Below are 25,022 nucleotides of genomic sequence, written 5' to 3' on the forward strand. Positions count from 1 at the left end.
TGGTACTAGAATTGTAGGCAGCATAATTGGGGCAGGGACTCTCCATCTGTGCAGACACAGTGCCGAGCATGATAGGTCCCTGATATTGATTTATTTGGGCCTCTGGATGCCACTATAATATAAATGATTCATGTATGCAACTGCTGATTTTAGTATAAGTATGAAAGCTTAATGCCAGTGTGCAGACTACACACGACTAGCTTTCTGGTACAGTATATAACTGCAATTTCTGAATGCTGTTGTCTTGCTGTACATCTGTTATCATAAGAAACTGTATATATGAGTTCTGTCAGTTTCAAACAAGCATGTCCCAGGGTATTGCTTTTGTCTTCCCCTCTGTGTGGCTGTATGTCTGTGTTGTCTTTGTTGTTTGTCACCTCTGATGTTCTGTTGATGAGAAGTAACTTGAAAAATTGTAGTTGAAGATATCCTCAGTGAATCTAAGGATTAAATCCTACACATAGTAAGGGAACTTCTTTTGTAGCCAAATGATCTTACCTTAGTAAGAAGCAAAATGGCCACAGTGGTTTGAGGTAGAGGGAAATGCTTAAATAAAACAGAGTGCCTAACATTCAACACACTGGCTACTTAGAATGCTTAAAGTAGGTAAAGAGCTGGAAGGGGAAATGTGAAACTGTTGTATTTAGGTGGCCTGTTTTGTGTCCTGCCGATATTGGCAGCAATTGAAAGATACCACCATTTAGTGGGTGATGCCACTAAGAATTGGGCGGAGGCCTGCAGTTCAATTCACAGGTGTTTCCAGTGCAAAACTACCACAATTAAAAATACACTGATGCCAATTTTGGACACCAAGAATGAACCACAGAGTCTGAATTAACATTTCATTCCAGGAGGTGGCATCTTCATTTTAGAGTTGGTGAAGGTACAATGGCAGAGCAGTGTGGAGAAGCTTATACTGGCCTCCCAGTGACGCACCTGTTCTGAGGGTAAATAGACAGAGCTCTGAACCCACCACCTCTCTAGCTCTCTGAACCCACCACCTCTTAAAGAAGTATTCAGTTCACATGAACAGAACACAGCTCTGTTCTGAAAAGTAATGAGGTACAAATGGAACCTTCTTACTTAGCAGATGTGCTCCCGGGGTGTAGTCACATCTGCTGATTGTTACAGAAATGTGTTTACTGCTTTTAGTCCTCCATGTACATCATAAACAGCACTGTTACTAAGCTGCAATCAAATACACCTTTGCAGCCCCACTGAAGGCAATGGAACTGTGCAGGTGCCACTAATTAGGAACCTGTACAACCTTTAGTACAAGTGATGTCAAGAAGGGAAGAACCTAGCTTGACATTGAAGCCAAATTGGGTTTGCAGGGTTGACTGTTAGAAAAGACAAATATTTATTGGTAAACCTAGCACGCTAGAGATAAAATCAGAGTGAGATAATACAAATTAGGCCCCACAGAGCCAATTTTACCGAATCACTTTTCAGGATAGGACCACACTTGAAGAGTAGGTAAGGGCACCCTATAAACTTAGTATTAACACATTTCGTTTGTTGCCCAACTTGCATCATGAAATGCACACCCTGCTTTCACTTAGTTTGAAGTTGCCTTCATAAAGGAAGTCAGCCTTAATGCAAACAATCTAACAGCCTTGAATTGTCTTGCCACTTGGTACAATCTGGGGTTCTTTTGCCTTTTGTATGGGAGTATTTGTGTGGCACAGTGTTTGACAATTTGGTGACCTAATTACTTAACCTTGGATGTTGGCTTGTCGCTTTTCTGTGGACAATAAGACTCAATCTAAAATAAGCTATTCACAGAACCTCCTGATCTGAGACTTATAAATCTAAGCAACAGACTGTCCCAGTTGATTCAATAGGTTACATTGTACTTTCCTCACTTATAAACTTTGCTTCTGTATGCTTTTAATTCACATTAGATTACTGTATTGTCTAATTGTCCATGGTCTTGTCTTCTGCATGCATGGCTTCATCATGCTAAACCATTCTAACATCTGCTAACTCAGGAGTCATTGAAGGTATGGTAACATTTTAATGTGTATAGTCATTGCTGTGGCGTCTTTCATTTATATCTTAATTCCAAGTGTCAAAGTATAATTATTTTCATGATGAAAGAATTGGGGGCTTCTCTGTGTATAAGTAACCAGTGAGCTGACTTGCAGCTACAGAGAAAAGAAGGATCATATTTTAGTGTAGCACCTTAGATGGAGCAGAGAGTCCTGTGACACCTTATAGACTAACAGACATATTGGAGCATGAGCTTTCGTGGGTGAATACTCTTTGCTACTTTTACAGATCCAGACTAACACAGCTACCCCTCTGATACTTGACACCTTAAATGGCTCTAGAAACTTGCTTGTCTTGATTTCTCTTGCTCTCTGTCTTGCAGCATTGCTGGTTGCATGTATAGCTGGGTTTCTTTCAATGGGGTACACGCCTATCTGGTTTTGCATTGCTAACCAGAAATGCTTTGTGACAGAAGTTGGGCTACAGAGTGATCTAGCAAATACACTCTCTTTCTTGTATGTTACCCCAATTTATTCTATGTCCTGCATGGAGATAAGCAGGGCTCCCTGTTGCTTAGGCTAAAGTAACTGAAGTTTATCTCCTGGGTAGTTTCTCACACTGTTAAAACTAGCAGGCCCATGGAGGGAGGGACTGGCATTCTGATGTCTAGTCTTCTCCACTAGACTGCATGTTCTAATTCTTTTCAAAGGTTGCTACCAACTGATTGGTGCCTGTGTGAGATGGATCCAGTAGTCTCGATCCAAATCCTGACTGCCATACGTGGTGGCTTGTATGACATGGACATACATAACTGCCACATTCTTAAGCAGTCTTGGAGGTGCTAGGGATTAAAATGGTAAGGAGGCCTGGGCAGCCTTAGAGATCCAGGAGGAGGAGAGGACCATTTGATGGAAGCTTGAATTGCTACTCCTTATCTACCCGATAGGCAAATAAGGGACTTCACACAGTCAATCCGGCACCCTCCAGGAGCAGTAAGTTAACATGGGGAAAAAATAAAATTCTTAAAACCCAAGAAAAAGGTCCAAGTCTGCCCCCTTCCTAAAGTGCTTTTTTTTTTTTTTAACTTATTAAATATCCCACTGAAAACAAAAACCCACAAGCAATAGCTGATGAAGACTTGAAATCACAGGTTTTATATTATGCCCCTGGCCGGATTCCCTGCTCTTTGGAGATGGCTTTGGCATGCCTCCTTCACTTTTGTGTTTTGATGCAGGATAGGCAGGGTGCATCTACAAGCCCGTAGGGAGCACAGGAAAGGGCTACAAACCCTCATTTTAAGCACATGTCTAATAAACATGGCAGGAAAACCCATGGCAAACCACAGTGCCAGAGAAATGGCTCCATGTTGAAGCAGGAGGTGTCAGCAATTTTCCCCAACACGAAAAGTGCCCGTTTTCATTGGTATTATGGACTATCCAATTCATTTGTTCCCAACTCTACAGTTAGCAGTCTTTATCCCATCAGCATTAAATGCTGAGTGCCAAATCCTGTCTTTAGGTATCTGAGTGCAGCTATGACCCACTCTGCTGTGAGATATGGTCCCCTGTGGTGGCTGGTGCATAGTGGCCATGAGTCTATTACAGCTGTCAGCTAAGGCCATAGAGACTCATGCTTCTGTTACTGAAGGTTCTGGGTTCCAGCCTCGTTAACGACCCCAGTGAGGTGCTGGGAATAGTCATACAACCCCTACTGAAGTCGTGGTTGCTGGGGGTGCGGTTCTATGGGCAGAATATTTGGTCCTTTTATTTTGAAGCCTGTCTCTCTGCCATAATGTAGTAAAGAAAAAAGACGGTTACTCACCTTTGTAACTGTTGTTCTTCGAGATGTGTTGCTCATATCCATTCCAGTTAGGTGTACGCGCCGCGCGTGCACATTCGTCGGAAAACTTTTACCCTAGCAACTCAGTGGGCCGGCAGGTCGCCCCCTAGAGTGGCGCCACCATGGCGCTCCATATATACTCCTGCCGGCCCACCCGCTCCTCAGTTCCTTCTTGCCGGCTACTCCGACAGTGGGGAAGGAGGGCGGGTGCGGAATGGATATGAGCAACACATCTCGAAGAACAACAGTTACAAAGGTGAGTAACCGTCTTTTCTTCTTCGAGTGATTGCTCATATCCATTCCAGTTAGGTGAATCCCAAGCCTTACAAAGGCGGTGGGGTCGGAGTGAAATGTGGCAGAATAAAACTGCCGAGCCAGAGGCTACAGCCTCTCTTGACTGCTGAACCAGGGCATACTGCGAAGCAAAGGTAAGGACCGAGGACCAATGGAGCTTCGCGACAGGTCTCGTGGGTAGAAACACGAGCCAGCAAGGCGGCAGATGAAGCCTGAGCCCTGGTAGAATGCACGGTGATGTGGCTTGGGGAAATATGAGCCAAATCAGAACAAGTGGGGATGTCCGCCATCACCCAAGATGAGATCCTCTGAGAGGAAAACAAGCAAGCCCTCCCTTTGGCCCACTACCGGGGCAGAGCTGGGGCACCTTAGGAAATGATTCTGTCAGCACAACATAATGCGAGCACTCCACAGATGTCCAAGGAGTGCAACGGTTATGCCCATTGCGTTGAGCTGTGGGTAACATGAAAGGCCAAAACACCTTAGGGAGAAAGCCGGGTGCGGTCACAACTGCACCTTGTCTTTGCGGAACCTTCGTAAGAGCTCTGATCTCAGAGACCCGTCTGGCCAAGACTAGGTTGAGGCCCCAGGGCGGGGCTGGGCGGCGCACCCGAGGGTGCAAGCGCTCCAAGCCCTTGAGGGACCTCGAACCCATAGAGCGTGGGACACTGAACGTCCATCTTAGCCTGCTGGAAGGTAGGGACGGCTGCTGAGAGTATCCTCAGCGATGATACCGCCAGATCCTGCCGCTGAAGGCCAGAGGCAGGCCAAATAGAGGGGATCGAGACCTCAGCAGGAGCAAGATCGAGCGTACTGCAGCTGTAAAGGAAACGCTTCCACCTGGCTCGGTACGTTGACCAGGTGGAAGGCTGCCTGTCACCCCAACTCAGGTACGCAGGAGCCACCGTGAGGCGAAGAGGCTGCAGGTCCGAGTGACGAAGCCTGTCATTGCCCTGAGTGATGAGGTCTGGGCTGACAGGCCAAGCAACGTGGTATGTCAGTGCTGCCTGGACCACTCTGGAGTGATCATGATGACGCACGCTCCGCCCCTGCGGAATTTGAGCAGGACGTAACGAACCAGTGGGAACAGCGGGAAGGCATAATGCAGTTGGCCGCTCCACGGTATCAGGAATGCGTCCAAGATCGATTCCGAGGAGAGACCTCGGAAAGAGCAGAACACCTGGCATTTCCTGCACTCGCGGTGAGCGAACAGGTCTGTGTGAGGAACCATTTCCACTTCCGGAAAGCGGGACGCCTCACATGGGGCAGAGTGATGACTCGTAAGACAGGAAAGACCTGCTGAGTCAAAGAGATAAGACGTTCCGAACGCCTGGGAGAAAGGACGTCGCCAGCTCCATCGAGCGGGCCATGCAAAAGACCCGGAAATGGATGGCCTCCTGACAAAAAAGGGGGGAGGACTATGTCCCCCCTGAATGCTTATGAAGCACCTGGCCATTGTGTTGGCTGTAAACACCGAGATACAACGGCCTCGCAGCTGCCGCTGGAACCCCTGGCATGCCAGGCGGACTACTCTGATTTTTGGGGCATTAATGAGGAATGCCAGCTCCCTAGAAGACCGAAGGCCTTAAGCTCGGAGGTGACCATGAGCACTCGAGCAGAGAGATGATGCGTCCGCCGTCAGGGGCAGTGAGGGCTGGGGCGGATGAAACCTCATCCTGTCCACACCAAGGAGGGAGTTAGCCACCACTCTAGGGAGCCTAAGGCGTTCGAGGGAACGGTGACTACCATGACCATTGGCTCCCTGGCCAAGCGGTACGCCGAGGTGGGCCGGACTTGGAGAGGACGGAGGCGGAGCTTGGTGTGTTTGGTTACAAACGTGCGGGCAACCATGGACCCAGGAGACTGAGACAAGAACGAGCTGAGGTCGTTGGGAAAGCCTTCAGACCTCAGATGATTGATGCCATCGCCTAAAACCGCAGTTGCGATAAGCAGGCTCCGGCTAGGTAGGAGACCAAGATAGCCCCTAGGAAGCCCAACCTCTGCGTGGGAACCAGAGTGGATTGCTCTATAGTAATCATCAGGCCTTGATCTGTGAATAAGACCGTGACGATGCCCACGGCTGAGTGGGTTGTGAGTCCGAGTCTCCTCGGATAAGCGAATCGTCCCAATACGGAAAAACGCATATCCGACATAGCTACGGTAGGCGGCGACTATGGCCGTAAACCGGGAGTATTCACCGCTGGCTATAAAGCGGAGGCATCTCTCGTGCGGAGGGAAGATGGCATTGCGAAAGTACGCGTCCTTCCTATCCAGGGCGGCATAGTAGCCCCCAGGAGGCAAGGATGGAATAATGGTTCCCAGGGATACCATGCAGAACTTCAACCTTATCCCAAACCGGTTGAGTCCATGCAGGACCAGGGAGGACTGAGACCTGTGTTCGAGTGGGGAACTAGGGCATAACGGGAGTAAAACCCCTAGCCCCTTTCGTCCGCTGAAGGGGGACAGGGCTGGAGCAATTTAAAGGTGGTACCTATGCTCCATCGTGCGCAGGACCCAGCGATCTAAAAGTAACTGGGGCCATGCCAGGAGAAAGCGGGATCAGGATCCCGTCCTGCGACTGGTACACCGCCCTCCGGCGAACCTTGGAAGGTCCGTCTTTGGTCCCAGTGGTAATTGCGAGGGACCTCGACTTTGGCTTTTTTAGGGGGCCTGACGTTTGTCTGCGACCACCTTGGCCTTGCCGTTTTCCAGAGTTCTGCCTCTGGCTAGGCACAGAGTATGGCGGCTGGGGCCATAAAGGCCTGCGTTTGGTCGCAAGCGTATACACGCTGAGACGCATTAGGACCCTATTGTCCAGCAGGCTTCGCAGTCTGGGGCTGTCTCTGCCGCGAAGATGCCTTTACCAACAAAGGGTAAATTCTTTCCCCCGTCCTCCAAGACGGCAGCGAACTCGAGGTGGGAGGTTCGAGGGAGAAACTCCTCCACCCAGGTGCTATAATTATCGCAGCTAAGCAAGGCTTGTTGCTTTGCTACCCAGAGGCGCAGGGCCCCTGCAGAGTACACCTTGCATTCGCCAAGGCTCTTTCTGCTTCGGGGCTGGCGCCCGCTGGCCATCATATCAGGATCGTGGTCCTGAGCATAAAATCTGCGCATATGGGATGACACGGATGCGCGTCCGGACGGCCATGGAGGTACTAAAAGAAGGCACGGGCCGAGTCTCTGACTCACTCGGACCTTGCCCAACTCGGCACCGGGGACCGGCATCGGGAGGCGTATCGGTACCTGGAACGAGATTCAGACCCGCAACCAGAACGGTGTCGAGAGGTCGACCGAGATCTCGAGGCTCGGAGAAGAGCTACAGGAGTCAAGGTACCTGCCCCGGTGCCAGATGTCGGAACGGTGCCGATAGCGGGTCGGCGAACGGGATACCGACCGGTGCAGCGAGTGTGACCAGTACCGAGGAAAACAGTACCGGGACTGCCAGTGGTGTCCGGCGTGCCGACAGGACTTGGAGTGTCTGCGGGACCGTGATCATGGACGGTGCCGCTCTGCTGTACTGACAGGGGACAGTCCCTTGAAGAGACTGTATTACCCGTACCGGCGGTGCCCGGGTCAGGCAGCACTGACTCTGTCATGGCACTGAGAGCCACAGCAGGCTCAACCACAGTGCGTACTGGGGAGCTGTCAGGCACCGGATTCGACGGCCCTCGTGGGGCCGGGATCCACGGTACCGAGGTCATCAGAGCTTCGGTAGGTGCCGGTGCCGGGCGAACCGAGTTAGATAAGCTGTCTGGCTGCGGTGCCGTCAGCACTGAAGCAGCGGGAGTAATACGCTCAACCACGGCGCGTGCCGGGGAGCCGTCGGGCACCGGATTCGATAGCCCTTGTGGGACTGGAATCGACGGTGCCGATAGAAGCAGCCGGAACAGGAGCTCAACCACGGCGCGTGCCTGGGAGCCGTCAGGCACCGGATTCTACGGCCCTTGCGGGACCGGGATCGACGGTGCCGACGTCATCGGTGCCGCAGCAGGTGTCGGTGCCGGGCGATCCGACTTAGACTAGCTCTCTGACCGCGGTGCCGTTGGCACGGAAGCAGCCGGAGCATTAGCTCGACCACGGCGCGTGCCGGGGAGCCGTCAGGCACCGGATACTACGGCCCTTGCGGGACCGGGATCGATGGTGCCGACGCCATCGGTGCCGCAGCAGGTGTCGGTGCCGGGCGATCCGACGTAGACGAGCCCTCTGGCTGCGGTGCCGCTGGCACGGAAGCAGCAGGAGCAATACGCTCAACCACGGCGCGTGCCGGGGAGCCGTCAGGCACCGGATTCTACGGCCCGTGTGGGACCGGGATCGACGGTGCCGACGCCATCGGTGCCGCAGCAGGTGTCAGTGCCGGGCGATCCGACGTAGACGAGCCCTCTGGCTGCGGTGCCGCTGGCACGGAAGAAGCAGGAGCAATACGCTCAACCACGGCGCGTGCCGGGGAGCCGTCAGGCACCGGATTCTACGGCCCTTGTGGGACCGGGATCGACGGTGACGACGTCATCGGTGCCGTAGCAGGTGTCAGCGCCGGGCGATCCGACTAGACGAGCTCTCTGGCTGCGGTGCCGCTGGCACGGAAGCAGCAGGAGCAATACGCTCAACCACGGCGCGTGCCGGGGAGCCGTCAGGCACCGGATTCTACGGCCCTTATGGGACCGGGATCGACGGTGACGACGTCATCGGTGTCGTAGCAGGTGTCAGCGCCGGGCGATCCGAGTAGACGAGCTCTCTGGCTGCGGTGCCGCTGGCACGGAAGCAGCAGGAGCAATACGCTCAACCACGGCGCGTGCCGGGGAGCCGTCAGGTACCGGATTCTACGGCCCTCGTGGGACCGGGATCGACGGTGCCGACGTTGTCGGTGCCGGGCGAGCCATCTTAGACGAGCTGTCTAGCTGTGGTGCAGCTGGCACAGAAGCAGCAGGAGCAGTAAGCTCTACCACGGCGCGAGCCGGGGAGCTGCCAGGCAGCGGATTCCCTGGTCCTGGGGGACTGGAATCGACGGAGCCGAAGTCATCGGTGCCTCTGCAGGTGACGGTGCCGGATAACGCAACTGAGGCGAGCTCTCTGGCTGCGATGCAGGTGGCACGGAAGTAGCGGGAGCAGGGGGCTCAACCACGGCGCGTGCCGGGGAGCCGCCAGGCACCAGCAGGAATCGTAGACTCTCTCGACCTCGGAAGAAGGGAGCGGTGCCGAGTCGACATCGGTGCCGGCGACGGTCGGTGCCGAAAGGCCTTGGTGGTACCGGCGGGGTCCGGTGCCGAGGAGGCGCTTCTGCCCGCCGCTTGAACATCGCTCCGCGCCCAAGGTGGAGGGGCAAGTGAAAGTCCCGCACCTTTTTGTTCTCGGCTTAAAAGCCTTGCAAATGGGGCACTTATCTGTCAAGTGTGATTCCCTGAGGCACTTCAAACAGGAGTCATGTAGATCTCTCTTCGGCCGCGGCTTCTGGCAAGCCGGGCCCCTTTTTAAAACCCGGTGAGCCATGCATGGCTCCGGCACTGGGCTCATGGAAGGGGCTACTTCCTGAACCCCGCTAACTAAACTAACCATGTTAGCAAAGAAAACACGTATAACCATACAAATATATATATAAAAGTGTTATAACTGCATAATTATATACGAGAAAACGAGTAGCTAGGGAAGTGGAGGTCAGCTAAGCCGCGCTCCACTGTTCCAACGACCGACACGGGCGGTAAGAAGGAACTGAGGAGCGGGTGGGCCGGCAGGAGTATATATGGAGCGCCATGGTGGCGCCACTCTAGGGGGCGACCTGCCGGCCCACTGAGTTGCTAGGGTAAAAGTTTTCCGACGAATGTGCACGCGCGGCGCGTACACCTAACTGGAATGGATATGAGCAATCACTCGAAGAAGAACTTAAACCTGTGGAGGGGATGACTGACTCCATTTGCCAAGGGAAATTACTTATTTTCACTTCTGGAGTCATAAAACTTGCAGTCAAAACCAAGGCTTTACATCAGACTTGCTCATGAGTTTACTTTCCCTTACACTGTTTGTGAATCTAGCATCACTAGCACCAGATTCTGTCTTAAAACCTCCTAGCTTTCTCTAAAATCAGCCTGGAGGAAATATCCTATAGTTGACTTCAAGGGTATTTGACTTATTAGACAACAGGGGATGGATCACTCGATAATTGTCCTGTTCTGTTCCTTCCCCCGAAGCACCTGGCATTGGCCATTGTCAGAAGACAGGATACTGGGCTAGATGGACCATTGGTCTGATCCATATTGCCATTCGTATGTTTCTTACATGCTACTGATATCTCAAACTTCCTACAAACTGCCAGCTGTGCTACAGTGTACCTCAATGTTCCGGGGATTCTCCTACATTAACATCAGTCTGTGTCTGAGCACAAGAACATCTTTGATTTTCTTGATGTTTAGTTGGAAATGACTTGGCTTCCCTCATATTCTCTCAGGTCTGGCAAATGCTTTTTTATTTTTTTATACTGCTGCCTTTTGATGTCTAATGCCAATAGATGCTAAACACTATAGACCAGTGTGTCTCAACCTTTTTGATACCAGGAACCGGCTTGCTGCCTTCCTAAACTGTCAGGGAGATCTCAGAGACCAGCACTGGTCCCCAGATTGGTCGTTGAGAAACACTGCTCTAGAAGAACCTTGCTGATCTGGTATTTCTCTTACCTCACTAGGAGTAGGGTTCGTACCAATGCAACATTCCCTTCTCTATTGCTCCCATCTCTTTTACTAGTTGTAAATGATCAGCATGAAGCTGGTGAATGGATGCCTAGACTCCCTGCAGCCACAAGTTCTAATCCTAGCAGGGTGATCTCAGCCCTTAAGAGCTATAGAAATGGAATTCTATCGCAATTTACAATGCGTGCATATCCGAGACATGAAAACCAAAGGTCCTGTCTGCTCTGCTTGACGTTAAAGATCCCACAGCACTTCCTGTAAAAAGAAGCTTATCCCTGTGTCTCTCAATGTTGTTCGATATGTTATGCACTGACTTGCCACTCTTCACTTCAGAGCTGGTGACTGCATTTCTTTGCATCTATAAATGTGTAAACCACTTTGAGATTCGTTGGTGTTAGATGACTATATGTGTCATCAGGCTGCAAATCCTTGACCTTAGGACTAATCCCTATCCCTTCTCATTATCCACTATAGTTTGTGGTGAACAAAGGCTTCCGTGAGCAATGACAATGGGGGAAGGACTGAAGTAGAGCCTTAGCTGTAAGAGTCCCAAAGGGTTAATGTTTTGGTTTGCTCTCTGTTGCCAGGTACTTTATTACCCAGGTTGCCGTCAGAACCCGGGATGACGTTACTCACTATCAAAATAGAGAAAATTGGTCTGAAAGATGCTGGGCAGTGCATTGATCCTTATATCACAGTTAGTGTAAAGGGTAAGTATTGCTGTTTCTACTGTGTTCTGACTTCTGCTCTCTGTGAAGGGACATGTATGTTAAAGGGAAATAGGATCCTTCTTCCTCATACAGGGAAGCACTCTTGTTGGCACTCAGAGCCTCTCTGTACAATCATTTTGTGGCTTTACGGGGTGCTATCTTAGTCAAGGAAGAGAAGATTCTGATTGTGCTTCTGGGTAGGATCCTGCATCTCCTCCACTTTCCATCAGTCAAAACAAGTGGATATGAAGCTTCCTCCACTCTCTTGATTCCTGTGAATATATTCAATATTCAGACCCCTGCTTCTCTGGATATGTCTGCTGTACAATTGGACACCTGTGGCTGGCGCTTGCCAGCTGACTCAGCCTTGCGGGGGTGTTTAATTGCAATGTTGATGTTCAAACTCAGGCTGGGGTCCAGGCTCTAGGACCCTGCAAGGTAGGAGGGTTCCAAAGCTTGGGTTCCAGCCTGAGCTTGAATGACTACACCACAATTAAACAGCCCCTTAGCCTGAGCCTGAGTCAGTTGGCATGGCCAGCCGCGGGTTTTTAAGTGTGATGTTAGATGTACCCTGTGTCTCTGAGCTTGTGTACATGAACATTTAGTTTGTGCAAGCTGGGGTGTGAATCTACCCTACGAGCTTGCTGCACTTGCTGTGCATGTCTGTGTGGACCCTGCCGACTTGTGTTAAAGATTTGTTAAGAGTGTTTTGATCTAGTCTTGCCTCAAAGAGAGCACTAGACCAAAGTACATTAACAAACTGCTAGAGCATGTAAGCGGGGCGCCCATGGACGCTAGGTCCACGTCAGTCTAGTGTGGAGCAGATTCACACCCCAGCTTGCAGCAAACTCATTGTTTGTATAGAGAAGCCCTCAGTCTGAAGCCTCTTCCCTCTGATGGAAAACTGTGGAGCCTGACTCCTGCTCTTTTGTGACATACATATTCATCCTGCATTTCTCTCAGTGAGATACTGAAGATGCAAAAGGTTTGTTTTTAATGTTGCTGTGGTTCCTCAGGATTATTTTTAGACTCTTCAATTACACTTCATTCCTCGCATCCCTCCCAAGTATTCCTTGTCAGTAATTTGGGGGTTTTTTTGTTCTGTTCTTTTGCCCCCCAGCTGGCTTAGAGATCTAGATTTGTGGGACCAGGGTTTACAGTTATTGTTGGAGTCCAACATCGAATCTGGGTCAAGTCAAGCATGAAGGAATGAATTTCATTTTTGGCTATTAGTAAAGTACCAATTTTTAACACCATTCTAATATTAGGTACTGAAATTTCAGAGTTCAAAAGCAAATCTCCTATAAACTGCTATGCTGTTCTGTTTGAAATGTGTTAAGTTTCCCCTTTGCTAGTTATATATTGTAAGAACTCAAATGCTAGTAGCTGCTGGCAGGAGAGTGTGTGCAAGTGCTATGCAAGCTCTCCCCATACAACCCTGCCCCTCAGTCCTGACCTACAGTACATGTGATATTCTTCCAAGAAGCAGAAGTTACCAAGCAATGCTGTTATTAAATTGTATGATAGTCTGACTCCGCTTTCCACATACCTATTAAACTCTTAACTCCCCAGTGGGAGACTGCAAAACCTGTTTGAAATGAGAAGGAATGTACTTTAATTCCCCTCCCGAGTTTAAGTGAGTCTAGTCAGAAAAGTAACTGTTTAATTTTTTTTTAAAAAGGCATTGTGAGACCGTGTTCATTGTATCAGTGACTCCGTACACCCGTGTGGGATTTTTTTTTTTCTTCTTTTAAACTTACTATCCTTAAAATCTGTCTGGAATCTGAAAGTTGGTGCCTAACTCTTCAACCATAATAGTCTGCCACTGACTATTTAACACATTCCAGCAGCCCCAGATGCCTTCATCGGGGCCCAAATGCTAGGCACTGCCAGACACATGCCCATACAATAAAAAAGACAGCGTCTGCCCCAAAAAGCTCATGCTCTTACCATATGCTGAGGCACAACAGATGGATGAAACGAACTGGTGAGGGGAGGAGGGTGGAAGTGGGAGAGGACAAAGTAACAGTCAAACAACCGTAAGTAAAATAAACAGCAGTTTTGCTTGTTCTGGCTTATGCTGGAGCAACACAGTTGTTAATCTGTGCTCGTGTAACTGAATCCAGTTCCCTCCCCCATACCTGTGCTGGCTCTAAAGTGCAAATAGGAGTGAAAAGTAGTGAGCACCGTTTCTAGCCAGGAAAGCAAGCATATCTGCATCTGGACATTCAGAGGTAATGGGTTACGACTGTGTTTTTCCAGAGACTTTTCTCAGAATAGACCTTTAAGCTCTATGTGAAAACTTTCCTCAAAAGGGAATTTGATACTTCACTGGCAAGCATAAAAATCACCCTTTTTGAAAATAAAATTGACTAGTTCTGGCCTGTTGCCAATAGGAAGGTGACAGAACAGTGACTCTGACATTTCAAGGGGTTCTCTTTGGAGTAGAAGAAAGAAGATGCAGATTTTAGATACAGTGCTGGTTTTGGAATTTGAAGCCAATGAACTGATGATAGGATGTTATAAATATTAATAATATATAAATATGGATAAGATTTGTTAATAAGTGCATGTATGCTAATGATAAAATGACAAGTTTTTTTAAAAAGATGTTTAACCTTAAAAGGAGCTAATTATTTATTTCCTCCAGATGTGAATGGGGTAGACCTGACCCCTGTGCAGGATACTCCGGTGGCTTCAAGGAAAGAGGATACCTATGTTCATTTTAATGTGGACATTGAGATCCAGAAACATGTTGAAAAACTAACAAAAGGTGGGTAATTTTAGACTTCTGAAATGGGGTCCATGAATCTTCAGGGCAGTAGTCTTGACACTGCTCCTACTCTGAGGAGCAGCCAGGCCCAAGCTTGGGCCTGGCTGCTCCTCAGAGTAGGAGCAGTGTCAAGACTACTGCCCTGAAGATTCATGGGGCTCAAGACCCCAGGGTTGTCGACATGGCAGGCTACTGAGTGGCAAGCCAGGGTGTGTGTCTACAGTGCAGAGGCAGCTTCTTTGCGGACACTGCTACAGCTCAGTGCAAGTCCTAGAGTAGTGGCTTGGCATATTTTGCTTTCAAGTAGTATACGCTCTGTTAGTTGTTTGGACCAATCGCACTGTCCTACTGTGGTTCTGTCATTCGTGAGTAATAGAGGGGGGGTACAAGCTCAGGGGAGTAATTCTAACATTTCAAGAAACATGATTTTTCTTATCGATTCAGAAGATTTTGAGAAATAGTAGACGCCATTGTCTCTGATATATGTAGAACAGGTTACGATGACAGTCATATTTCCATGCCAAGGAATCTGTTTTAGGCAACATTTGACTAGTTTTTCTCTGATAACTTTTCCCCCCTTTAGGTGCAGCTATTTTCTTTGAATTCAAACACTATAAGCCCAAGAAGAGATTTACCAGCACCAAGTGCTTTGCTTTCATGGAGATGGATGAAATTAAACCTGGGACAATTGTTATAGAACTGTAAGTGACCTACCATATAATCTGATATATAGATGATATATAAATATACACGGTAGATTCCAGCGACATGATACAAAGGAACTAATCTAGAGCTTAGTTTGTCTGCTGATGCTTTGCTGTATTAGATATAGGAAACTGTTTACTGTCAAACTTAACACTTTGTCTCCTCCTGGTTTTCGTGATACTTTATTCCTATAATCCTGAAAATACAATTACAAACCCTAGCATTTGGTTCGGAAGGAACTTTGAACAAACCAGCATAAAGGTGTTGGGTTATATAGGAGTTCTGCATTTTGATCCTTAAGTAAAGTAATCAGATCTGCTGCTAAAAAACCCAAACATCTTCCTGACTACCAAGCAGGCCTTCTTTTAGAATGAAACCCCTGTGGCTTGCCACACACACAAGGGACACGATAAGGTCAAAAATAGCTTTCAGAAACAAATTACCTACTACAGTAAGTTGGAATATTAAAACTGAAAATGTTGAACCCCTTCACAGTTATAGGCTCACTACTTGTACTGTCTTCTGATTGGAAAATGAAAGTAAACTGTTCTGGTTTGTCTTTCTTTAATCGGTATAGATTTCTGACTCTCTTGGTGCTGTAATATGAGTTGCAAACACTGAGAGGCATGACAATGTCTCATCTCCCTAACTTTATTTTCTTTCTTATTGCTATTTATCAGCTGGAAGAGAAGGGCTGGGAGTTGTGAGCTGTCAGTTGCAAAATGGCCATTTTAGGGCTGCAGCTATTTGACTCTCCCAAATTTAAAGGGCCAGGTCCCAGAAAGGCATGCAGGTCAAAGTAGTTCTGTTAAGAGCAGTCATGCAGTTAGGGGAGAGGTGGGATGGAGAAGGTCCTGCTTTGATAGTCCCAACTACTGTGTCACATGGGACATGTTTTAATCCAAAGTAACTGTAGTGGGAAACATCTAATGTGAAAGGCTCCTGATAATAACAATTTTGATCTGGTGGTGTGTGTGGTTTTGTTTTTGTTTTTTTTTACAAATCTAAATGTTGTCAGAATTACCAGATAGTTTTTCTAATAGAATTAAACCTGCAGTAACAGGTTGCAGCTGTGTGTGAGGCAAAGCAAGATAACCCAAATGCCTTGCAACCGAATTCTCTTCTACTCAGGCTGGTATGCGTTTGAAAGTTTAACTTGCTATGCCTTGAAAATAATATTCCAAAGAAAAGAAAATGAAGAAACTCAGTTCAGTTTTTCCTGTGTAACCTACTTTTCATTATTGTTCCCTTGTACGAATCCTAAATTCATACCTGAAGCACTCTCACAGGTAGTGTCAATGGGGTCTGGGTACTGTTGGACCACAAGCATTTGAGCCTGGGTTTATTCAGATGCATTTAGTCATTATTAGCATTCACCTTCAATTTTATTTCTTGTGGTTACAGATACAAAAAACCCACTGACTTTAAAAGGAAGAAACTGCAATTGTTGACCAAGAAACCACTTTATCTTCACCTCCATCAAACGTTGCACAAGGAATGACCCTTTTGTGAGACTTGTGAACTAAACCACTTGTCACAAATCATGGTAGCTGCGTGTGTAGCACCCCCATCCTTCAACAGGCAGGAAAATGGCTGTACTCATGCCAGTAGGTCAGATGAGACCATCACACACTGCACAGCAATACCACAGGGTCAGAGGTTAAGCCTACCATTCAGGTGCAAGTTTCTTCCAGTACCTTTTGGATACCAGTTTTATCAGAAGCGTGCTGAAGTATTTTGTGACAATTTCTCTTCATAATTGAGCTGTTTGTAAAATTTCAATTTTGTAATTTACCTCTTGTTTTTACCCTTGCTTCAGAAACCTTGCTAGAGGGTGGGAAGTGCCCCATTCACCAAGCCTGAAACAGCAAAATGTCGTGGCAGGTTTGCCAGCTTGTCTACTCTTGCTATGCTTGCTATTGCAGTCCCTCACGTTTTAGAATCCTTTGCTCTGTCTTGTTGGAAGGGTGGGGGAAGGTGATAGAAAAGGGATTTTACAGAAAGAAAGAGTCTGCGAGTGGTTAAAGAAGCAGTAGGAGGATGGTGGTTAGAGAAAGAGTCAATCCAAAGCTGAAATGCTGCTCTAGAACATCTTGTCAGCCTGCTCTTTTGTCTTACCTGGCTAAGTGGCAGAGGAAAGAAGGGAAGAGTATTGAGGATAAAAGGGAAGGTGCTGGTGAGACAGCCAAATTGTCAACTGTTTATCTCAATACCATTCAAATAGTTTCCAGACTTGCAGCATCCAGTGTATCATGTGATTTCAGGTAGAACTTGTCTATTATTACAAGTGTTGGAATCCCTTAAAAATCATGAATACTTACTTAAGGGAACAACCTTCTTACATTCTTTTTTCTATACTTTGTATTTCCTACCCACTTTCCCAGACAGTGGTGTACAAAAGGGCATGTGTGGGAGAGCTTTGGGGGCCCATCCTACTGCCTTTGCTGTCAGTGGGAGTTTTACCATTGATTTCACAGGTGGTGGGATTGGGCCCTTACTGTTCAGTGTTTCTGGTGGGGGCTTTATGCTAACAGTTTGGAAGTGCTGTGGCTATCTCAGGCTGTCAACTGAAGACAGGCTCGCCTTCCCATGAGAAACTGTTTTCATAAAACCTGATTGTGGATCTTTGTATACCTTTATTTGTATGCAAGTCTGGAAACTTAGTCTAAAATAACCTGGTTTTTATGTAGGTAGATAGGATTATCATTTATTTTCTATATTATTGAGATGCATAGTGTGTAATAAGCTGCAGGGCATTGGCTTATTATAACATGAATATTTGCATCCACCTTTTGACTTAATAAAGGGACCGAAGTAGAACCCATTCAAACTTTTCATATATTCAATGAGTGGAATATTTAATACAGTTCTTCAAGGTCTGATGTGCTTCATGTGTATCTTAAATAGTGTCTACATGCACACTGCTATGCTAACAAGGACCAACTCCAGGAGAATGCAGTGTCAAGTGTTAGCTCTTCTAATAGCTTGGATGTAAATGTACCATTAATGCCTTTCTTTCTGCACCATGTAATACTAACTCACACCAGAACACAGTTTAAAAAAGTATGGGAAAATTATTTTTTCACTTCACGGCAGTCTGCTTACGGAGTGTGTCGGGATATTCCTTTCTGCCTCTAGTACAGTGATTTGAAAGGAACTGTAATGGGGATAAAACAAGGCCTTTTGGAAGTTGGAAGCTGAATTTAATCTTGTCTTCTCCCCCTTCTTTCCTTTCCTCTCTGGCTTAATTGTGGATGAGTTCACCTCAGTGAGCAATTTGGCTAATGGCTGAAGAACTGTGTATTTTCCTGTTAGAGTTCTTTAAGGGACCCAGTCACATTATAACCTTTTACAACAATGTCATGCCTGAAACAAACACTAAATATCTTGATTAGTTGTTACATTTATTTTAAATATAATCTGCTATAGTGTTCCTCCATTGTGTCTGCTGGTGTTGTACAAAGGAAGGAAACAAATTTATTAAATAAACTGACTATATTATAGGTGCAAAACCACAGTCTTTCACCCCTGCAAAAGGTGTAGTGTATGACTTTGATCATCTAAAGCACTTGCTTAATTGCAATTATTTGCATGCTTAGTGTCAGTGGGTCTCTCTGCATGCACCAGTGCTTTGCTGAATAAGGTTCCAGGCCTCATGTAGCCTTTTTAAAGTCCATTGTAAGAGGCTTCCATCTTTTCTGATGTGTACATTTGTCCTACTAAACAAACAAATATTTTGTGGTTATGTACTTGTCTACACACCAAGTATTCAAATACATCTCCATATAAACTGTCCTGTTAAGTGATCATCAGTCAGTAATGGGGGAAAAGTTAAAACATACTCTCACCCTGTTACAGTGATTGCTGGGGATAATCCTTTCAAAGTTAAGAACTATTTAAGATGTTAATTGAGGGAAGTAAAATGAAGTGGAATAAACTTGCTTGCGGGGGAGTATAATAGGTTAAATTTTAACTTGAGGGATCTGATTTTCAAAGATGGGTGTCCTTAAAATGCATATGTAATAGATGTATACAGTTAACCAGTTACATGTCTACTGGTGAATGGTTAATGAGCCAATGTGTACACTAGTGCCTACAAATTAAACATGTTTTCATGTGAAACAGAGCCAAATTGTCACCCTTGATGTCCTTCCTCAGCTCTTGAAGTCCCTATTAACTGCAATTGTATAGAATGTAAGGTGCAGTACAGTTTGAAACCTTGTTTGTTTCAATATACAAGTAGAGCTTTGTATTTAACTAATTGTAGATTAATGTTTGTAGAAAGTCCATTCTCTCTACATTTTTTTCATCCTTCATGATGTAGCGATCCCTGAAAAACTTTCCCAAAAGTGAAACATAGGGTGGTGCTGCTTGTATAGCTATGCACAGTGGTGATCTACAATTCTGCTGTATCAGCCGGAGCTTGAGTTTAGCTAAAAGGTCATTTCTTGTTATGGTATTTGAATAACCTACCTACAGTTAGGAGGCAAATAAATGGCTGCTTGTATGTGGAGGTAAAGATGTAGTTTCTGAAATTGGCCCTGCACTAGATTTTTTGCTATCCCTTTCCCCCAAAGAGAAACTATTCAAAGCTTTGTATGGCAGAGGATTCAGCTTTGCTCCCTGGAATGGATCTAGCTTCCCAGTACAGTAGAATCTAAGAATTATGAACACTTCAGGAATGGAGGTTGGTTGTAACTCTGAACATTGATCTAATACAACTTTGAAACTTTACAGAAGAAACATACTGCTTTATTTTTTAGTAGTTTAAGACAATACGGTGCTTTTGGCTCTAGTGCTGCCTGATTTGTTTACTTCTAGTTCCAAATGAGGTGTGGGGTTGACTAGTCGGTTTGTAATTGAGGTTCTATTAGTCATACCTCTTAAAATAGAAGTATGAGGATTTCCCTTGTAGCTGTTTAGCCACCTCACCCAAAGCCCAGTAGAGGCTACTGATGCTTGCAGACTAGCACCACTTCAGCCTACAGGAAACTTTTTTTCCCCTCCTAAACCATTTGCCAGGGGGATATCCTGTACGCTTAAAATATAAATCTACCTTCCCTGAAGTTTGATTTTTCATAGTTCCATTTGTTTAAACAATTTGCTAATCTCCACAATTACATAGGATAGATGTAGGTGCTTTGTAAAGGACACTTTACTTACTATTCATAATCTGAATTTAGCCCACTAGTTGAAGTTCTAGCCTTTATTATATTTTTGAAACTCGCAGGTAGAACTGTGATGCAACACTGAAGAGCTCAAACTACACACAAAACTTTGAGAGAGTTATGCTTTTGGGAGATTTTTTTTTTTTAAACTGCATTTGGCCCTACACTTTTCTGTATTGCAGTTAAGTAAATGGACCACAGGCTAGCCTGGTTTTCACTGCCATGTGTGTCAGTTCAAGGCTGCTTACATGGGCAGAAGTGATGTAAGATCTGATTACAGTTCCATAAAACCCAAGTGACTTAAATTTCTTAAGATCAGGGGTTTGCTTGAGCCTCCTCTTAAAAGGGTTGTACAACTGCTAGTGTGAGTGGCTCAGGTTTTACACAAGGAGTGTAGAGCATTTACTGTTACTGTTAACTTTTCACAAGTGGCTTACATTCACCCCAATCACAATGACTAAGTGTCTTTCTAGAGAACGAACTGGCTCAAGTTGCTTCCATGACAGATTCACTTGCATGCTCAAATAAGATCTAGCAAATTTATTTTGCTCTTTATTAATAGAATTTTCCTTCGAGTACAGGGTAGCTTGTGTTTGATCTTTTAACCAGACATCTTAAAAAGGTAAATATTTTTACAGTCCCTGTAGACCCTTGGTCTATGATAACTGCAGGTTAATGTGAGGGAGAAGACAAGTTGGGTAGCATTTTACTTACAAAAATATTTCCACAGGAAATGTTTTGATTACATTTTTCATGAAATTTTAAGTAATTCAACAACTGGTTATATAGGTTACATTAATTAAAACCAACCACACAGGTACTTTTGTATTGCACATTTAAAGAGCTGCAGGTGGCCCACAGCTGTAAGAAGCAGGCTTCAAGTCCATCATAGCATATGATTTTTGCATCCCCAGAGGGTGTGTGTTCTTTAAGGTGATCTTAAATGCACAGAGCTAGGGAAATTTGAGGGAAATATAATTCTGCAAAAACTAATATACTGAAACCAAATATAATAATAAAATTAAAAGATGGTTGTCTTTTGAAGCCATTTAAAGTCCTAACTGCATGAAACGTGCTAGTGTCCAGTCCACAGAGCTGTCATCGAACAGTTGAAGTTATGGTTTTTGTTCTGGAGGATGTGTGTAGTCCTTGGGGCCTGCTGGTGATGGTGGACAAGGAGGGGCTGGTGGGTAGTCTCTAGATCCTGGTGGAGGCAAGTCTCTACTTGGAGGAGGGGGATAGTCCCTTAAACCTTGTGGGGGTAGCCGTGGGCCAGGAGGGCCTCCAGGTCGAAAAGGAGGAGGGAAACGTACATATCCTCTTGGATCAGGAGGCGGTAATGAGCCAGGAGGCAGGTCTCTCATTCCTAATGGTAGGCCAGGTAAATAGTCTCTTGCAGCTGGAGGTGGTGGACCACAAACTGAAAGGAAAGAGGGAAAAGACTGATGATAGAAGTGCCACCTACATTGAAGTAGCAATTATACCCATTTAAGGAAAATGATACAGAAGTTTAGTTTCCTAATGTCAGCCTGTTCACATCCTGGCCCAAAGCAGTTTAGCTACAGAAAGATGTCCATAGAAACTGCAACCACAAATGCCTGCTGGGGAGATTTTTGGCAGCTAGCGTTTTTTTTTTTCCTCCCACACTATTACTACTGTACAATAAAGCTCAGCAAAGTGATACAGGAACTCACAGGGTATGTCTACACAGCAAACACACACCTAGGACAGGACTGGGCTGCAAAATTCAAGTGCAGACATTGAGGGCTGGGCTCTGGGACCCTCCCCCATTACATTTAATTGCAGTGTAGATGTGCCCACAAAGTGTTTAAAGGATAAACTCTCACTGCTTCAATAGGATATGGAGGAGCTACTGGAAGTAAAAAAAATTTTCAGCCTTGCTTCTTAAGTTAAACTCAAGCATAAGGTAATCATACCTAAGGGTAGAGGAAGGGGCCGAGACCCATAGTGCCCACGCAGTGGAGGTGGCAGTGCTCCAAATCGAACTGGAGGTGGTGTTATGGGTGGCCCAGGAAAAGATGGGGGACCTTTAGGACCTAGGTTCACCTGTTCAAGACAGTTTGAAACTTTATTAAAAAGAATATGATTTGTGAAAATAGGCAAATATACTGATGCTGAAACACCAGAACTAACCCAAGTGCCAAGAGTAAGAAAACACAAGTAAGGGCAAACAGCCAAAGAGCAGCAAGTTGTCAAACCTCCCTCCAGCCCTTTGCAGAGCATGAAGTGTGCTGCCTTTTGAAGAATCTGGTTTAGGCCACTCAACCGCATACAAATTAAACATACCTTTGGGATGACTGCTCCTATGGTACAGCACAGTCATGACCAGGGCCAGTGCAAGGATGTTTTGCACCTTAGGCGAAACTTCCACCTTGCACGCTCCCTGCACTCCTGCTGAGGCACCCCCTTGCTGCAGCTCCCCACCCCCACTCTCTGCCCCAGCTCACCCCTGCTCCATGCATGAGCATGAGCATCCCGAGCACGCCATCATTGCTTCACTTCTCCCAGTGCCTAAGCTGATTGGCGCCGCAAGCCTGGGAGGCGGAGAAGTGAAGCAGCCATGGTGTGCTTGGGGAGGAGGTGGCAGGGCGGGGTGAGCTAGGGCAGAGAGTTCCCCTCTGTGCAACCCCCCCCACTTACTTGCTGCAGGCAGCCCTCCCAATGCTCCCTTGCCTCAGCTCCCTCTGCCTAAATGCCGGCAGCAACGAGGGCAGCTGAAGATCCTGCCATCACAGTCGCTGCGGAAGAAAATGGCACCCCCCAAATCCTAGTGCCCTAGGCGATCGCCTAGGTCTCCTAAATGGTTGCACCAGCCCTGGTCATGACTAACCCCAGCTCCTAGCTGCTTACCCCTTTAAAATGCCAGTAGGCCCATACAACATTGCTGGATGTTAAATGCTAAAAACCAACTCTCTTCCTCCTGTAGTATAGGCTGAGAGATAATCTCAATCCTTCTGTAACAATTATCACATTTCAGTGGATTACTCTTACAAGTTCTCCTAAAAGAGAAATGTTTGCATGCAGTCCTTGACAAAAGCAATAGGGTTTTCATCATATTGCAGTAAAAATCAGACATAGTTACACTAACTGAGCTATCAACAGGAGTAAAGAAACCTTTAAAAACAGAGCACCCATGGTTAGTTTTGCAGAGCATTTAGCTATTCAGCAAGTTAAAACACCATGCCCTTGATTCCTCACCATCAAAGCAAAGAGTGCACCAGCACCATATCCAGCTGCCAAATACTCACTGCTGCTGCTTCAGAAGATGGAGGCGGAACAGTAGATATACTGGGGGCTTCAGAGTCTTTGGGAGGGTTTTGCTTTTGTTTTTGGAAGTAAATGACGGACAGGGGATACAGACAAGATAGAACATGGTACACAATTAAGAAGAGAAGCAGCAGGTACAGTGGGTCACAAGAAATGCTGCCTAAAGTGTTCTTATGGCAGAGGAAAAAGTTTTCATCTTACCACTCCATCCATGGATGTGGAAGGGGAGGAAGTTCTTGGCCCACTATTGACCAGGGCTGCTATAGCAGGGCCAAGATCTGTAAGAAAAGCAGAAGTTTCATACGACTTTACTCTGCTTTGGAAGAGGAACCCAGGCCTTCAGTTACATGTTTCTGGTCAATAAATAGCTAACCGAAGGGGTTGGAGGCTGCAGCTCACATTACTCACCTGGGACAGATGATCTTCCAGACAGCTCAGGTGGCCTCCTTGGAGCTGAAGGGCCATCCACTACCGTACATTAAAAGAAATATAAAATACAGAGCTCAGACACAGACTTGTTAATTCAGCTAGCTACTTCTATAACAAATCCATATCTTCTGTACACTAGCCCTTACACATCGCTAATTGCATACAGGTTCACTGGCACCACTTGGGGTAGAGAGAGAAAACTAAAGTTTGGGAGCAGTTTCCTTTTGAACCCCTTGATAGAGACAGAATTTCCCCAGCACTATTCCCCTATGAGCCAGCTGTGGAAGTGCAGGAAACCCTTCCTTAGGCAAGGAGTTGACACTTCAGCACTTCCAGAAATAAAACAGCATAGGTTTCTAAGAATTTTCACAAGGTGTAGCATTTTGGATTACCTGAGTAAGAAATTGATTTTATTTTTTTAAACAAGTGAACCCTTACAGGGAAGGTAAGCTCATTACTTAATCTAATGCGGGCAGATGCAGTCTCTCCAAACACTCTTTTGCATGTGAAAAACTCAGAGGTGTAAATACATCTATGTACAAGAACAACTGATGGAATCCCTATCTGAAACCATGCTGATTAAAAACCAACAAAAAAGTCAAATGCTGCTACCAGGCCCCCCCTTTGATCTCAGTAATACTAAGACTTTCAGACTGCAGTTTATTTTCAACAAAATTTGCATTTGGACTAACCCATACATTAAACGATAAGCTTCAAAGCTAAAATGAAAATTAACATGAACCCGTAAACTTGTGCTGAATGAGTTCTCTGGCCCTTGCTGGTTTGCATTGTTCTGCAACAACACAGATACGAATAACCCTATCCGGAGAATGCATTGTTCTGCAACAACACAGATACGAATAACCCTATCCGGAGAATTTCACAAGACGAAAAAAATAATTTCAAGAACGAGAGTCACACAATCCCTTTTTGTGCTGACTGTCCCTCTCAATGTGGTTAAAGTGAGGGCATTCAATGTATATGCCAACTTTACTCAAGTTCTCTCTTGCAGTTCACTGATAACACTGTCTAGGGACTATAAGCACTAGTAAAAGGCAATATTTAGCATCTGAGTATTTCTCCAAGAGCTCCACCAACAATAATACATTCTCAACACCTCTCTCAAATAAGGGTAGACAGGCACAGAAGT

At 46.2% G+C, this 25,022-nt stretch overlaps 2 protein-coding genes across 7 annotated transcripts in view; one reads left to right on the forward strand and one right to left on the reverse strand.

The window, feature by feature from the left end:
- AIDA (axin interactor, dorsalization associated) overlaps window positions 1–20,297 on the forward strand; it is a 60,247-nt gene extending 39,950 nt beyond the window's left edge. For both annotated transcript variants that reach the window (XM_030557459.1, XM_030557460.1), the window contains 4 exons: window positions 11,387–11,509; window positions 14,160–14,282; window positions 14,866–14,983; window positions 16,392–20,297. In XM_030557459.1, the coding sequence (XP_030413319.1) occupies window positions 11,387–11,509; window positions 14,160–14,282; window positions 14,866–14,983; window positions 16,392–16,488 (461 nt within the window). In that variant the 3' untranslated portion in view covers window positions 16,489–20,297. The remainder of the gene's footprint in view (window positions 1–11,386; window positions 11,510–14,159; window positions 14,283–14,865; window positions 14,984–16,391) is intronic.
- Window positions 20,298–20,675: 378 nt separating this feature from the next.
- Window positions 20,676–25,022, reverse strand: part of MIA3 (MIA SH3 domain ER export factor 3) — a 41,341-nt gene continuing 36,994 nt past the window's right edge. For 3 of the 5 annotated variants that reach the window (XM_030557442.1, XM_030557441.1, XM_030557445.1), the window contains exons 25-29: window positions 23,852–23,911; window positions 23,645–23,721; window positions 23,425–23,496; window positions 22,093–22,222; window positions 20,676–21,575 (exon numbers count right to left, since the gene is read on the reverse strand). In XM_030557442.1, coding sequence (XP_030413302.1) covers window positions 21,271–21,575; window positions 22,093–22,222; window positions 23,425–23,496; window positions 23,645–23,721; window positions 23,852–23,911 — 644 coding nt within the window. In that variant the 3' untranslated portion in view covers window positions 20,676–21,270. Of the gene's footprint in view, window positions 21,576–22,092; window positions 22,223–23,374; window positions 23,497–23,644; window positions 23,722–23,851; window positions 23,912–25,022 lie in introns of those variants that run through there. The other 2 variants (XM_030557444.1, XM_030557446.1) reach the window with 2 other exon arrangements.

This window comes from Gopherus evgoodei, chromosome 3 (assembly GCF_007399415.2).
Source record: "Gopherus evgoodei ecotype Sinaloan lineage chromosome 3, rGopEvg1_v1.p, whole genome shotgun sequence".
NCBI classification, from domain to species: domain Eukaryota; kingdom Metazoa; phylum Chordata; order Testudines; family Testudinidae; genus Gopherus; species Gopherus evgoodei.